Raw genomic sequence first — 17,148 nt, forward strand, 5'->3', positions numbered from 1 at the left:
ACTGACGTTGGGAAATTGGCATTAGTCAGATCGCGCTGGGCTTATATCGCTCATGTCAGTCACATCAGAGTTCGGCCACAGCTTACCAAATTTGTCACGTGATTAAAATTTTCTGAATTTAAAAATTTTAAGTATGATGCTGTTCGTAGTTTGATGTTCTGATCACCAATGTCATCTTTTTACTTTTCTCTGATGCACAGTTTTGTCAGAAATTGCCAAAAAGTCTGCAAAAGTGCAATTTTCCCCCATATCTGGAGGTCATGTGACACAAAACCGCTGCAGCTGTAAAGCTGAAAATGGCTGAATGCAAAGGGCTATATGTGTACTATATGTGAGTAGAAAATTGTTGAAGTCTCTTAATAAATGTGGGAGTTGCAGTGCTTGAAAAATTACCCAAAGGCTGATTTACTATAATTGGCACTTTGATGTCCCTGTGTTATTTGATGCATAATAAATGCATTTATGTCTAGGATGAATCTATGAATATTGTAAGCATGCTACCTGACGTAGTTTGACTTCCTGATCATGAATCTGGTCTTATTTCTTTCCTGTGACGTATAGTATTGCGATCAAATTGTAAAAAAGCGCAATTTCCACCATATTTAGCAGTCACATCACGAAAAGGGTCACAAGCACACCCTCAAACATTGCCCAAAGGTCGATTTACTCCATTTGGCACATCTACATACATATGATATATAGTGTACTTACAATGCACTAATCGGGACCGGTAGATCCAGGATCAATCCTTGGTCGAGTCACACCTAAGACTTTAAAAGAGGAAGTTGTAACTTCCTCGCTTGGCGTTCAGCATGAAGGGGATAGTGCAACGACTGGTTGACCCGTATCAGTATAATGGCTCGGGCGGGGCGGCTTACTTGCCTTTGGTAAGTCGTCTCAGTGATGCAGCACTAAATAAAAGAGCGGTGGAAATCCGTCCTGCAACAAGGAGGCACATTACACGTGCATGCACCCTAATGATTCCTTCGTCGTCATATGACTGAAAAATTGTTGAGTACGACGTTAAACCCCAAGCACTCACTCACTCACAATGCACTAATGACTACAAAGAATGTAGGCTTTCTGATTAAGTTGGTTATGTATCTATACATGGACATCATTAGGTAAGCTGAAGTGACACCAAATAGGTCGGTAATACTGGCCTGAACTCCGGTATCACTGCTTTAGCAGCTATACTTTTGATGAGTTTTTTTTTGTCATAATCTGAAAACCATAAAATACAAAAATAATTCTTACAGATCTGTAAATTGGACGTCAAGCAGTGCTGGACATTGTGTTTATTTGATCGTTTTTGAGCAGTTTTTAGACTTGACCTACTTTTGAGCTAATTTCATTGGTCAGTTACAGCACAACTTGCATACCAAACAAAAAGGTTTTGTACAATACTGGTACGGTGATCCGCCTAAAACTTACAACTGAAGTTTCATCCAAAGATCATTAGCTCATTTACAGAAAAAAAAAGGTTTAAGCTTATCAATTTAATTCAAAATGGCTGCTAAATCACGTGACTGGCCAAACACCACAAAACGACAAAAGCTGGTCCATATGTTGGCTATTAAAAATGTGAAGTTTGTTTTTTCTACCTTTACTGGTTTTGGAGATGTTGCAATTTTACGAGCTAACTATGAATGAAAATAACAAGTTTTTACATGCATTTTAATTGCAAATCTATCAGTCATAGCTGTGCGGTCCTACCAGTCAAAAATGAAGATATGTGGTTGATCTATCTACTGACCAATTTTTAGGTTCATAGCTATTACGGTGTCCTGTCACGTGACATTTGAAAAATGACATTGAAATGAGCTATAAATGCAATTTTAAGAAAAACTATACATCGTAGGAAAAAACTAAATTCACGGTTGTATTCAGCAGGCCACACTACATGTAATTGCTATCTTGTTTATTCAAATTTCATCCCCAGGCCATCACGTGACCAAACCAAACTGCCAACAGCAAGCTTCCACGTTTCTTGACCGATTTGCATAAGATTTTAAGTACTTTTTTGTCAATAAATGAAACCATTTATTACAATTGGTTTCACTTATTACTGCTCAGTTTTCACCTTCTTGATTACTCTCCGGATGGCTGGGGTATCAGGTGTGTAGGGTACATAACCCCTGAGGATAGGCTTGATTTGTCTCCACAGGATACGCGTATAAGGAGTGCTCTGGAAACCCTCAAACAGAGATGCACAAAAAGGAGCTGTGGAGACAAAACATCAGAGAAAGGTGAAACAATAACACAGGACAAATTATGATAACCGTCCCCATTATAAAATGACTTGTCTTGACTACAATCATAAGCAACATGGCCAGGTTATACAGAATATTAAAACAGATCTAAAAATGAATGGACCTTTACCCCTCTCCAGTTATGATATATCATAATACTGTTGCTAAGCTATTAAATGTGTTTGATGTTCAGTTAACATACATGTATTCACTTTATAACATTGTACATGTGCATGTATGAGTGTTGAAATCAGTTCAAGTAATTTAAAGATACAAAATGTCTATTTAAGATCCTATTTTAGCACTAAAATTTTGGACTTGCAAAAGTAAGTTTTACATACTAGTGGTATTGTCGAACTCCTCAACATCACTCTCATCTGATTTGTCCTTTTCCTTGTCATCTTTCTTTTCATCCTCCTCCTTGTCATCTGGGTTCAGATCTGACATTGAGGACCTGTCAATTGCTCTTCCACAAAACAGCTTTCCCAGAGTTTCAAATGTACTTGATCGATTGACATTCATTCGCATGTCACGGAAGTCTTGATAAGTGTCATTAAAGTCTCTCAGCACTGATTTGTAGCTCTCTAATTCCCTCAGCTGGGGGGAGGAAATTGTGGTTCATTAGCACAACACGAAACATTGCTTTTGATGCTGAAATCTATATTTTTCCAGTAGGATATCATAAAACCTTTCTATGATCGATATAATTCTTATAATCATGCAAAATGAGGTACTTCAAAAAAAATGTTTTGGTCACTTACAAAGTTTGTCTTTTGTCAGAATTCAAGCTCAGCGAGTAACAGCATAAATATGCATGTACTTACATCTCTAGAAAACTCTGCCATCAGTCTGTAGGTTTCAGGATCAGAGTTTAAGCCTTTGCCAATGTTAGCAAGCAGGTGTGCATCAATCTACAAAGAATACACTTTCGATATGACAATCATTCAGTAGTCCAAAATGCAAAAAAATTGATCAGCTTTACTAACCAAAGCCAGTAACTTTAACTGTACTTAAGTAAAATATGACCGATTATGAAATTCTGACAATCAAATTGTAAGAAATCACTTCACAGTGTATTGCACAGGAGTCAACACAACAAAAGGCAATGTTTTTGTTTACTAAATTTCACAGTAATTAAATACATAAACAATTAACATCTGCACAAAACATACTTCATCCCTGAGCAAGGTAGCATTAAAGTCTGTAACGAAGTCCTCCCAGAGTTCCCTCCACTGGACAACGGTCAGATTACACAACTGCTCCTGGACATCAATGGCTGCTGCAGGGTCGTTGAAGGTCAAGAAGTAGGTCAACATGGAGTCATTGCAAACTAACTCACGCAGAGCATCCACCGTACTATTGAAGGTCGCATTTCCACGTCCTTCAACACGATCAAGCAGGTCCCTAATTGTGCTGTTGAGCCCGTCTACAGCAACAAGCTGTAAATTGAACAAACAACAAATGATATCAACATGGATAAGCTTAAACTTTCCTGTGTAGTTTGCAAACATGTAAAGTTTCATGATTCTGTGAGTTCAAAACTAAACATACGTTAAAGCTATCAATCCAGACTGAAAGGCCCTGACGACGACTTCACTTATGGTTCTACAAGGACGTGTGTCAATGCTACAATGACTAAAATCCAGACCAAAGGAAATCAGTGGGAACAAATTATGAACAAAGTACACCCTAGAATTGATGAATTGACTTGACCTGAGTTTAATCTTGAGTTTAAATAGTTTCAACATTATATCTTACCAAAAGCCTCTTAAATCTCCAGGTAAACATCATTAGCTGATCCAAAAGGAATGGGCAATCCTTTAAGACTGCAAATGGCTTCAGAGCACTAAAATATCTAAGATACCTTTCTTTACTATTCACTCACATCTCGAATGTTGAGAGTGGCATTGAGAAGCTCATCTACTGCTTTCTGGGACAGGCTGATGTTTTGCTGCGTTATTTCGTTTCGTAACCGACCTGGATCCACAATGATGTTACCAACTGTGATACCTCCTGTAATCAATGGAAAATGTTCTCATAAACTGAATCAGTCACAATCCTTGACAACAAGATGTGTTTAAATTATCTTCATAAGTTAAAATAAATCTTAAATGGAAAACACTGCATTGGGCCAGGTCTTATAAAACTTTACTGCTGTTAGGGGTCTACTTGAATGCTCTTAATGTCACATGCAATTGCCATGACGATAAATTGCCTGTATAGTACTGGTTATTATGGTAGTCAGGTGTAAAAAATGTTATGAAGGCTTCATCCTAGCAAACCATGGTAACACAGAGGTAAGAGAAAATATAAAATGGCCAGGTTGTCCAATAAATGAAAGACCAAGTATTAGAACTTGCATATACGTAAGACACATCTGACCTCAAAATAAAGGTTTGTAACTAACCTACAGCGGTACCATTCCTGATCATATCTGCCAATTTGCTAAGACTTTCCCAGTCTTCAATGAGCCTGAAGATCTCCTCACGACTAGTACTGTTTACTAGTAGTTCCTCCACATCATACAGCAGCTTGGTCAACCTTCAGGAAGACAGGCAGACATAATCATCATTATTTATATTTTTATTTATTTTATTGGTGTTTTATGCTGTACTCACAACATTTCATTTATGCCACAACTGCCAGCATTATAGTGGGAAGAAATCTGGTAGAGCCTGGGAGAAACCCACTGCTATCCACAGGTTGCCAGCAGACCTTTTGACATGGTACTGTGCTAGATGTTGTTACAGTTGAACAATAAAAAAGGGCTGCACTGAATTACCTCCCTTAGTGTCATTCTCCCATTAAAAAGGTGTGTTTTTAGGAGAAAGTTATGTATTGTTTAATTCAATCTTAGGTGATTTTAAATTCTGGCCCTAGTCAAATACCATAAATAGCTTAAACTCTTAAGCTAAAAAACATTTACCTCATTTAAGATCACTTAACATTTCTGTGACCAATATAATGTTTTTATAAACATATTTGTATAAAAATATATAAAAATATTTGTCAATGTTGTGGGATAACCTACATACTACATGCTTTAATAGATGATGTTTCACTTCTCGTAGTTTTATGCTTCATAAACTAATCTCGTGTTACATCAGTCACTGAAGTGTAACAAGGGAGGTAATTCAGAGCAGGCCAATTGTTTCTAGACAAGCATGGTGCAGTACACATTCACAATTTCTTTCCAAGCTGCTGGGAAACATAATAAGCCAATATTTTTTTTAAATATCATATCTGTTATACGAAAACATACTGTATTTCACCTAAAATTTATTAATTTTTCAAGTGCCACACTTTGATTCATTCTGATTAATCATTCACCTTAATGGCCTGCTTATTGGTTCGTTTTTACGTAAGTTTGATAAATTCTTTATCAGAAACAATTGTGTGTTGAGGTCAAAAGCATCATTTTAAGGCTTTTATGTACTTCTGAAAGTGCATTTTTACACACCTAACTTTAGGTAAAATACAGTACTTTATTGAAGAGTTCACCATGATTTTATCAGATACCTGTGCAAACATCTCTGAAGTCACAAACACATAACATTGCTCATCAAAACAACTGTTTTTTATTACTACACTCACTTCGCAGATATACTTACAAGGAGCGATTGAAGTTGTCTATAATGCCTGGTAGTTCATCCGGAGTTACTGTATGGTGACACGTGTTATTCAGGGTGCACATAAAACCTTGTAAAAACGTCAAAGGCCCTGCAGAGGGCATTGGCTTCCCATCAAAATGACCTAGAAAAAAGACAATAAGGCTGTTAATACCATAAATAGCTTTTTGTGACAGATATTAAATTAACTTATGAACTCTAGTTTACAATTCAAAGACACCCTAAATCATTAGTACACAAATTTCCATTGTGACTTTCAAATCTACAGTAAACAATAAATATTTAAAGAAACAGACCATTATAGAGTACTGTATTTAAACTAAAATTTAGCATTTTTCAAGTGACACATTTAGCTTGATTCTGAATGATTTATTTACCTTTTGTGAAGAATCATCAATTTCTAATCAGAGAAAAAAACTTAAGTATTGGCATCATTTTAAGGCCTTTATGATCTCCTGAATGCGCCTTTTTACATACCAGTACCAAACTTTAGGTGAAGTACAGTACTTCGTTGAAAAGTAAATATATTTTAATCTTTTTTCAGTAAACATATTTCACTCTACATTAAACCCATTTTCAGCTATAATGAACACATTTCTATCCTCCAAAGATACATTCCAACCTCTGCAATGAAAGTGTGTTCATTTGAATAACATAAAACATTTATGAGTACAGAATTCTTTCCTTTTTGATTCTGCTGCCAGAAATGAGAGACACAGAGAAATTAATGCTCTGAGTAACATATAAAAAAAATCTACAAAATTCCCAATAAATACTCTGCAGTAGAGCCATTTTCATTTGAGGGTCAATCAAATTTTGCCTAACAAACATAGTTAAACTACGATTAAAGTTTCGATGTGAGTGAATGATAATTTAATGTCATTGTTGGATCTATACACCCATTACTCATTCTTAACTTACATTCTTGAACTTTTTCCTTCAAGTCTGGTCGCGTCCTCACAGCAACCAGGATGAAAAATAAACACAGAGGCCAAATTATTTCCACGGCAACCCGCAGCTGCAAACAAAAATCAATACACTGTTATATCATAACGCTGAGTATGGCACACATATAATAGGCTACTTATTAAATTTATTTACTTCATTGATTTTTGTGCTACTAATTATAGGTATGGATGTAATTAAGATGATTGCTGGTCTTGTACCATGCAGCTTAAGTCATTTTAAAATCTGCCTGGGATTCAAACATTCTAACAAGGTAAAAATACTGAACATGCACTAACTTGGGAGTTAGGATATACTTACAGTTAGTGGTGTAAGGATATTTTAGTGAGAATAAAAAATGACATAAAATCATGAAAGGCTGCATAAATCAGACTAAAATATTTATACATGTTTACATTTAAACTTTACATTAATTGACAGGTGTTTCACAGCCTGATCAGTCAGGAATATTTCACTTCCATGATGAAAATATGGTTTATGGATGAGGAAGGATATATAATAATACATTCTTTTCATCCATACAAACTCACTTTTCTCCTGTCTCAGAAGTCTGAAAAAATACAGTACATGTCTTACCCTTTGTCGTCTCTTCAGTGTAAAATTCTTCCACACCAGGAGTTTTAGTTGACTGAAGAAGCCCATACTTATTCCTGGAGTTTCACCCTTTGGGAAGGGGGGTGGTGGTATCAACATAAACCGTAAACACAATAGAGATCTTCTCACAACTCAGCCAGCACAGTACAAACTAAGATACATCATCTGAAAAGACAAAAGATAATTCACACATCAAAGCTGTATCTTCTTGATTGGTTCAGTAGTGGACAAGAACCACTACTGATACTGTATTGTAGTGTATAAAATCCAAACAGTGGCTAACTCCATAATTCACAAGTTTTTAATACCACAGTGTGATACGGTATACATGTAAAAACCCATATCTCCAGTGTTAAGTTTAAGAGACTTCAAGTGCTGGACCTGACTGGACTGGACATGTATATCAATGTTAGTAACAAATACTTTTTCACACAAACAGTTTACAACCTGAAGGCCCAAATGTAAACCACTTACCTTTGGCATGTCACTGACAAACTTTCCCACATATGATATAGACATTTAGGTTACGATACACACTGGTAGAAGACATATGGTTTTAAACAAACAATAGACTGCTCTCATGGCACCACAACTGCTGTTAATTGTTTACTGTCACTAATGCTCCAGGAACACTGAGATCTAGAAATCTGCCCAAGGCTGGCACTGAACCTGAACCCTGTTTGGATCTATTTCAATTTCAACTGGAAAACTACATGTAAAAAAAAATTGTGAAACCTGAAGTCTGAATGAACTTCAAAAAAATTTATATGACAAGGCTTTACGGTCTTATGAAAAAAAACCCAGCATACATGTAATTGGCATATGGATTCAACTTGGCTGGGCTATAAGTCAAACTACAGTTTTCAATACCCTGAATGAAAAACTGTACTAAGTTACAGCTGCTCCACTTACTTACTTCACATACCATGTGAAGAATTCCTAACTTGCCTACATCAGAAGCCCTTTTCCAATCAACCTTTATGCACACGATGAAGTTTGTAAATACTGTACCAATATATGTATTAGAACAGGATCGATCTCACACAAATAGGTTAACCTATATTCCGTTCAGAAATAAGTAGCAAGTGTTGTGTATCAATAATGACACGAAATGTCCACAAGATTTTAGTAGTGTTTACAAGTACATGTAGATATAAAATCTAAAATTATCCACATCATAAAGAAGTTGAATATATATGTAGAGTAAACACAAAAATACTATAGTGCCACAAATCAGATGTTCAGATGGCCGTACAAGAACAAAGTAACCATATTTTAGCTGATGACCTGGAAAATGTGCATATCCTATTTCTTTTACTGGACTGGCCTTAATTGTTATATATGTATGATCATGTTAATGAGTGGCAAGTACTAAAGCATTTATAAGCCATTTTCTTATAAATTCATAGCTTCATCAGTGAAAATACAAGTTGAACAAAGTTGTTTCTATGAAGTACAGTACTGATGGTACCCTGCTAGACATTTTTTACACATGTACTAATGTTCTAATACTGGTTTTATTTTTCTGGTAGAATCCCTGGGTAACATGTAGCTAATATAACGATTAATTTAATTTCAATTACCTTTTTTAAAACAATTATTTCAAGCAAAAGGAAAAACTTACTGCACTGCATGCACAAGTTGTATTAGTACTAATACCTATCCTCTTGTATCAAAACTACTGTACAGGTAGGTAGAATGTCTCTCACACTTACAGTACATATACTACATACATACACACATATATATGCAATAGAAAATGACCATGAAATAGAACTAGCTTCTTTCATCTGATTCTCACTACTACTGTCAAGACAAAACTAACCTGGGTTCAGTTTGCAATGTGATGGTCATAAGGTTTACCTGAGCAGTACACATAACAACTGCCTGCACATGTAACCTGACCAGTCTTTGACATGTGCCAGGATCCACTTGGCTGGTTTCTCTTACAAGGCTGTCCTACTTAATGACATGCCCATGTAGACCCAGCTTTCAGCTTTAGCCTATTTATATCACCAACAACCAAGCTCTTATATACTACATGCACTAGCCCACAGTGTCACTATTTCCTTCGTCATGCTGTGTGAATAACAATGAACAGGTGGATATTTACATAAGCCCATCCAGGTATGGCCTGAGACAGTACTCTAGTCAACCTTCTGGCTAATGTTACTGCGTGGACGCTGTCCATATTATTACAACAACATGATTAACAAAACCAAATGAATGTAATTTCTACATTTTAATAGCTGTAATACTTTCACAAGAATAGGTAACACTAGAACAGATGATTTTACAACATGTGATGTTGTACAATGTCAGAAAAATCACACAATTTGACGAAACTGGAAGCAACACTATGTTATCAATTTTAACCCCTACAACCTGAGAAAATGCAGTAATGTCCACTGACATCACTTGATCTCTGCTTTGCCTTTTAGCCATATATGTGTAGGGTATAAGTGATGTGACATCAATATTCCAGTTTCTCTAACACTGCATATCACATGGTTTAAAATATAATTCTGGATTAAAAGTCTACCTGTAGAGTTACCCTCCATGTCAGAACAAAATGGTTGTGGATGTTTAGGTCTTTTTCCACCTCTCTTCCAAAATTACTACGCTTAAGTTATTTGTTGTCTTTTCAGTCTTAATGTTATGAATGAATGAAAGATCATAGCTTCACACCACATCAACTGCACAATATTTCAACCTTATCGTGGTGTATGTTTTAAACACAAGGCAATGAATGGTTTTTGATATGACAATGAGAACATTCAAAATAAAACTAAAACAGATGTTTAATGATTTGTTCCTCATACCGATAATTCAGCAGCTAAGCCAGAGTTCCTCTTCCAAGTCTACTCCCAAGGGTTAAAGACAGGTGTAGATGATCCTTAAAATGTAAAGACTTAAGCAAAAACTATTTCATTTAATTCATTTAGATTCTTTTTTATAACCTCAATTTAGGTATTCACATTTTATAAACTAACCATTCCTCAGGCTATTCTCTTCTACCTTAGAAGTGTTTTGTTCATTCTCTGTTTCAATTTTGAATACTATTAGAAACTGTAGGAGTACAGGGGCCCCTATAAAGAAGCATCATCCGGATTAGTAAACTGGGAAGAACTACACAGGGATGAAGGTAACAATGGCTCAATAGGTAGCTAAACACTCATGTCTGTCAGATCAATGCCAATTTTAATTTTATTTTAATCAGAAAATACATGAAACATTTCTTGTACAAATCATCTAGACACCTGGGAATATATCTGGCTAATCATACCAACACTTCATTTTGGCACACTGTCCTCTACCTTGACCATAATACTTAAAGTGATGAAAAGACTTACTAGTATGTTATTTTAAGAGCATATATATTTGTTGACAAAATATCTTACAGAAACAACAACAGTTTTGGAAGGCAGTAAGGAGAACATAGGAGAATGTTTGACCATACTGTCTTTATCTGTCATTGTAATAAATTAACCATGGTATTTTTACAAGAAAAACAAAATTTGTTACAGTGATGATCATCATATCCATCACCTAAAGTTTTGAGCTATGTTAAAGGAGCATACAGTACTAAATATGTTGACTTTTAAACATTCGATGAAGAACTAGACGGACAGTACGTTTTTCTCCTTACCCAATTACTAGGGAAATCAACTGCACACTGATAATCCCTGTCATCTTATGGCACCTAAGATTTTGTTATTTGTTTAGATCACTAATCAATTTCAGACATGAAATACTTTATTCTACTTACCTAATGCTTTCACAACAGGTACACGATGACCTGACATTGTCACTGATATTTTTTATATTGTTTTATCTTCAGCCACATTGGGATTGTGTACCATGCAGAGGAATTGTCACTATGCTTGCATTACTGAGGTATGATGTCCCACCTGTAAACTTCATCGCTTATCCATATTACACGTGCACTATCAAAGACCAAAATGGAGTTTAGTTTCTGCCAGACAGTAATACTAACACCACTTTTTAAAACAATTTATCTTCTTTAATTTACATTTTCTTTCAGATACTCCAATGAGTGAATGGCAAATTACAAGTTAATAAGATACTGCATTAAAAATATTTGTAAGTTACAAAGCATTATCAGGTGTCAAAGGTCACATTTTCCCCATGGGTTGAAATGATGCACATGTTAAGACATTATTATCATCATAAATATGCATTATTCATTAATGTACTTTAATAATTTCTGTTTTATTTAAACCCATCTTCAATTATTTTAAAGTAAACATAAAGTCATCCACTAAAGCTGAATTAATTAAGTAATATTCTAGAAATGTTCTAAAAAAATTCTACACTTAAAATAAATAGTAATCGTCAGTACCTAGCCACTCATTTGGTGCTGCCATTTTGCCATGTTATAGCTATCTAGAGTGATGTCACAAAACCTAGGAGCTCTCTCGTACCATGGGCATTAAACAATGTGACAGTGAGAAAATTCAAACAAAAACACAGGCTTTATGTTCGCTTTAACTACTGAATGGAGAGTTCCAGACACTGTAGAGGGTCAAGGCAGACACTAGGATGAAAAACAGGAAACTACGCATCACATTTTCAGCATTTTTTAATTAAATTCTGAACATTTTTCTAATGCATTTTTTGTATAAATAAAGAGGAAATTCTCCAAAAAGAGGATAAATCTCATACCAGGTGTTGGAATGCTCAAGGTAAGGTTAAAAAAAGATTTATCAATATTCTCAAGCTGAAGAAGAAAAAAAAATATAACAATAATACATGTGTCACAAAGATTCATGCTTTAACAGCATCATGTCATCATTTTGGGCATAATGACGACATACAGGCTTGAGCGGACAGACTTGATTTCAATATTCTTAAGGATGATATATATGAGCTTTGAACATGAAGTTATGATCTCAAAGACATCATTTTTGTGGTAATGTTCAGCAAGTTATAACAGCATTCTATTGTGGAGTATTCCTTTAACCTAACCCCATTTAATAATTGCCAACATCAATAACTAACAAGTTATGTCCAAAAGGTTTTAATCTTGTGAGAAAAAATTACCAAAATCAAACCAGTATACATGTATGTATAAGGATGCCAACTTTTCTACAGCCTGACATCATCAGAAAATAAAGGGGCAAAAACTTGAGAGAGGGAGAAAATAATAAGAAATGCTATGCTTGATTCGCATCATAATACATATGCAACATTTTTATGAGACAGTTTGTCAGTGGGTAACTACTCAACACAATGAACAACTACTAGTGACACTTCTGGATAAAGGCGTCACTTTTATCTTAAGAAATCATGCAAAAAAGATCTTTTTTTGGGCACTATCAAACAATGCAGGTCATTTCATATTGTATCTTAAGTGCCATAGTGGTTGTGTCACTACAAGCAGAGTAACTAGCAAATGCCAGGAAACAAAGTGTCACATCAATATTTTCATATTTTCTTCTTCTCCTACTCTTCTTACTTACTTCTCCAGTCTTCTGAAAATTATTATATTTTTGCATTTTTGCCAGTTTTCTTATTTTCTAACCATATTCCCATACTTTCGATCTGGCCCAAAAAATAAATAAATAAATAAAATAAAATAATGTATAGAAGAATAAATGTATACTCCATGTTAACTGTGCTAATACCCTTCTATAGGCCTACATGATAATTTTCCAGTACAAAAATTTATAGCTCTGAATGACTTTGCTCTTCTGTATTTGTTACGCAAGCACCGTAACAAATATAAAAGAGCGAAGAGTTGTCATCCAGGGCGAGAAAACTTACAAGTTTGTACCCCTGCGCATTATTACACGACGCAAATTAACAGAGTACATGTATACTTGCGAACTTGTTTGAAGATGACCAAAGGCGGACGTCTGCTCTTCAGTGTTTGTATCCATCACTAGCACTGTTTCATTAATCATACATCGTTGAAATTAAGCCATCAGAAGCACATAAAATATAAGCTACGTCAGGAAAACAAGGCTTCCCAAGAATCGTGTCTGCGCAAAATCATACGCCATACGAACAGCTTAACCTGACGAACCAAAGTTGGGTTTTAAAAGCTAGATTACGCTTTGACGACATTTCACGATGAGATGACAATCGCTTACCATAATGATGCAAGAAAATTCCAGGAACCTCAGGTAGGATTTATTTTGATTACTTCTTCTCTCGAATCGTTTATGCAAGCAACATGTTCGACATTTTTCTTGTTGACATCTGATGAATTAAGCTATATACAGGGTTAATACAAAATGAGCACCTGTTTTGTAAATGAAACAGTATTTAAAACATTCTGGATGACGGAGTTACGGAAAAGAATTGAAATCATGCTGATATCATCTCTTAAAAATTGAAGCTTGACATTTAGTCGTTTTTCTTTTTTGTCTTTCTTTCAGTCATAGTTTAATTACATTTTTTTTTCAATTAAAGTGATCAGTACTTAGTGTTGTCTCCCTTGGTGCGTAGGAAAGGTATATCCAGGCCCACCAACCAACATTACTCGTCAGCCTACATCCACGAGGGGAACGGAAGTACATCCACCAGGAGAACGGACATCCATCAGGAGGACGGTGTAGTGCGCATGACCACACATATGGCGCGAAATGTAAAGTAGTGGGATATAGTTACACATTTGTGTTCACTAAAAAGACATACGGATTATATCACTGTATATCTCATACTATTAACTTAAATTTTATTTACTACAGGGCTTCTCCAAAATAATCGAACTATAGACAACAGATGATGAATAAGACAAGGTATCTTATAAATTATCGGTATAAATTATCGAACTATCGAAGACAGATGATGAATAAGACAAGGTATTCTATATCATAAGGACCCAACAGCCCACGGCCTCTCCAGACCCGTTGTCCCGACATGGGGTTCATAGGCCTGTAGGACTGTACAGTATACAGGTACTTGGCAATACGGTGGTTTTCCCCCGGTATCTATATAAAATGTGCCTAATTTACCTTCATATAGGTATAAAGTACAACATCCATGAGGAGGACGGTGGCTAATTTAACTTCCTGCAGGTATAGAGTACAACATCCATGAGGAGGACAGTGGCTAATTTACCTTCCTTAAGGTATCAGGTACAACATCCACCAGGTGGACGGTGGCTAATTTACCTTCCTACTGTTATAAGGTACAACATCCACGAGGAGGACGGTGACTAATTTACCTTTCTACAGGTATCATGTACAACATCCACGAGAAGAACGGTGGCTAATTTACCTTTCTGCAGGTGTAAAGTACAACATCCATGAGGAGGACGGTGGCTAATTTACTTTTCTGCAGGTGTGAAGTACAACATCCATGAGGAGGACGGTGACTAATTTACCTTTCTGCAGGTATCAGGTACAACATCCATAAAAAGGACAGTGGCTAATTTACCTTTCTGCAGGTGTGAAGTACAACATCCATAAAAAGGACAGTGGCTAATTTACCTTTCTGCAGGTGTGAAGTACAACATCCACGAGGAGGACGGTGGCTAATTCATGTTCCTGCAGGTGTAAAGTACAACATCCACGAGGAGGACGGTGACAAATTTACCTTTCTGCAGGTGTAAAGTACAACATCCACGACAAGGACAGTGACTAATTTACCTTTCTGCAGGTGTAAAGTACAACATCCATGAGGAGGACGTTGGCTAGTTTACTTTCCTATAGGTATAAAGTACAACATCCACGAGAAGAACGGTGGCTAATTTACCTTTCTGCGGGTGTAAAGTACAACATCCATGAGGAGGACGGTGACTAATTTACCTTTCTGTAGGTGTAGAGTACAACATCCACGAGGAGGACGGTGGCTAATTTACCATTCTGCAGGTGTGAAGTACAACATCCATGAGGAGGACAGTGGCTAATTTACCTTTCAGCAGGTGTGAAGTACAACATCCATGAGGAGGGCGGTGGCTAATTTACCTTTCTGCAGGTGTGAAGTACAACATCCATGAGGAGGACGGTGGCTAATTTACCTTTCTGCAGGTGTAAAGTACAACATCCACGAGGAGGACGGTGACTAATTTACTTTCCTGAAGGTGTAAAGTACAACATCCATGAGGAGGACGGTGACTAAGTTACCTTTCTGCAGGTGTAAAGTACAACATCCATGAGGAGGACGTTGGCTAGTTTACTTTCCTATAGGTATAAAGTACAACATCCACGAGGAGGACGGTGACTAATTTACCTTCCTACAGGTATCAGGAACAACATCCACGAGGGGGACGGTGGGTAATTTACCTTCCTGCAGGTATAAAGTACAACATCCACGAGGAGGACAGTGGCTAATTTACCTTCCTACAGGTATCAGGAACAACATCCACGAGGAGGACGGTGGATGCTTTACCTTAATATAGTTATAAAGTACAACATCCACGAGGAGGGCGGTGGCTAATTTACCTGCCTATAGGTATAAAATACAACATCCACAAGGAGGACGGTGGCTAATTTACCTTCCTGCAGGTATAAAGTACAAAATCCACGAGGAGGACGGTGGCTAATTTACCTTCCTGCAGATATAAAGTACAAAATCCACGAGGAGGACGGTGGCTAATTTACCTTTCTCCAGGTATCAGGAACAACATCCACGAGGAGGACGGTGATTGCTTTACCTTCCTATAGGTATATAGTATAACATCCACGATGAGGACGGTGACTAATTTATGTTCCTGCAGGTATAAAGTGCAAGATCCACGGGGCTATAGCTATAAAGTACAACATCCACGAGGAGAACGGTGGCTAATTTATCTTCCTACAGGTATAAAGTACAACATCCACGAGGAGGACAGTGGCTAATTTACATCCATATAGGTATAAAGTACAACATCCACGAGGAGGACGTTGGCTACTTTACCTTCCTATAGCTATAAAGTACAGCATCCACGAGAAGGACGGTGGCTAATTTACCTTTCTCCAGGTGTAGAGTACAACATCCATGCGGAGAACGGTGGCTAATTTACCATTCTGCAGGTGTGAAGTACAACATCCATGAGGACGGTGGCTAATTTACCTTTCTGCAGGTGTGAAGTACAGCATCCACGAGGAGGACGGTGACTAATTTACCTTTCTCCAGGTGTAGAGTACAACATCCATGAGGAGGATGGTGGCTAATTTACCATTCTGCAGGTGTGAAGTACAACATCCATGAGGAGGACGGTGGGTAATTTACCTTTCTGCAGGTGTAAAGTACAACTTCCACGAGGAGGACGGTGGCTAATTTACCTTTCTGCAGGTGAGAAGTACAACATCCATGAAAAGGACGGTGGGTAATTTACCTTTCTGTAGGTGTGAAGTACAACATCCATGAGGAGGACGGTGACTAATTTACCTTCCTGCAGGTGTAAAGTACAACATCCACGAGGAGGACGGTGACTAATTTACCTTTCTGCAGGTGTGAAGTACAACATCCATGAGGAGGACGTTGGCTAGTTTACTTTCCTATAGGTATAAAGTACAACATCCACGAGGAGGACGGTGACTAATTTACCTTCCTACAGGTATCAGGAACAACATCCACGAGTGGGACGGTGGGTAATTTACCTTCCTGCAGGTATAAAGTACAACATCCACGAGGAGGACGGTGGCTAATTTACCTTCCTCCAGGTATCAGGAACAACATCCACGAGGAGGACGGTGGATGCTTTACCTTCATATAGTTATAAAGCACAACATCCACGAGGAGGACGGTGGCTA

General features: G+C 36.9%; 1 protein-coding gene across 1 annotated transcript in view; it reads right to left on the reverse strand.

Annotated features, from left to right (window-relative positions):
• The window catches only part of LOC135471871 (phospholipid-transporting ATPase ABCA1-like), a 48,451-nt gene extending 34,780 nt beyond the window's left edge, over positions 1-13,671 (reverse strand). The window contains exons 1-10 of the mRNA XM_064751281.1: positions 13,558-13,671; positions 7,424-7,606; positions 6,803-6,899; positions 5,864-6,005; positions 4,660-4,793; positions 4,138-4,265; positions 3,425-3,691; positions 3,077-3,163; positions 2,594-2,849; positions 2,084-2,223 (exon numbers count right to left, since the gene is read on the reverse strand). Coding sequence (XP_064607351.1) covers positions 2,084-2,223; positions 2,594-2,849; positions 3,077-3,163; positions 3,425-3,691; positions 4,138-4,265; positions 4,660-4,793; positions 5,864-6,005; positions 6,803-6,899; positions 7,424-7,540 — 1,368 coding nt within the window. The 5' untranslated portion in view covers positions 7,541-7,606; positions 13,558-13,671. The remainder of the gene's footprint in view (positions 1-2,083; positions 2,224-2,593; positions 2,850-3,076; positions 3,164-3,424; positions 3,692-4,137; positions 4,266-4,659; positions 4,794-5,863; positions 6,006-6,802; positions 6,900-7,423; positions 7,607-13,557) is intronic.
• Between the last annotated feature and the right edge of the window lie 3,477 nt (positions 13,672-17,148).

This window comes from Liolophura sinensis, chromosome 7 (assembly GCF_032854445.1).
Source record: "Liolophura sinensis isolate JHLJ2023 chromosome 7, CUHK_Ljap_v2, whole genome shotgun sequence".
NCBI classification, from domain to species: Eukaryota; Metazoa; Mollusca; class Polyplacophora; order Chitonida; family Chitonidae; genus Liolophura; species Liolophura sinensis.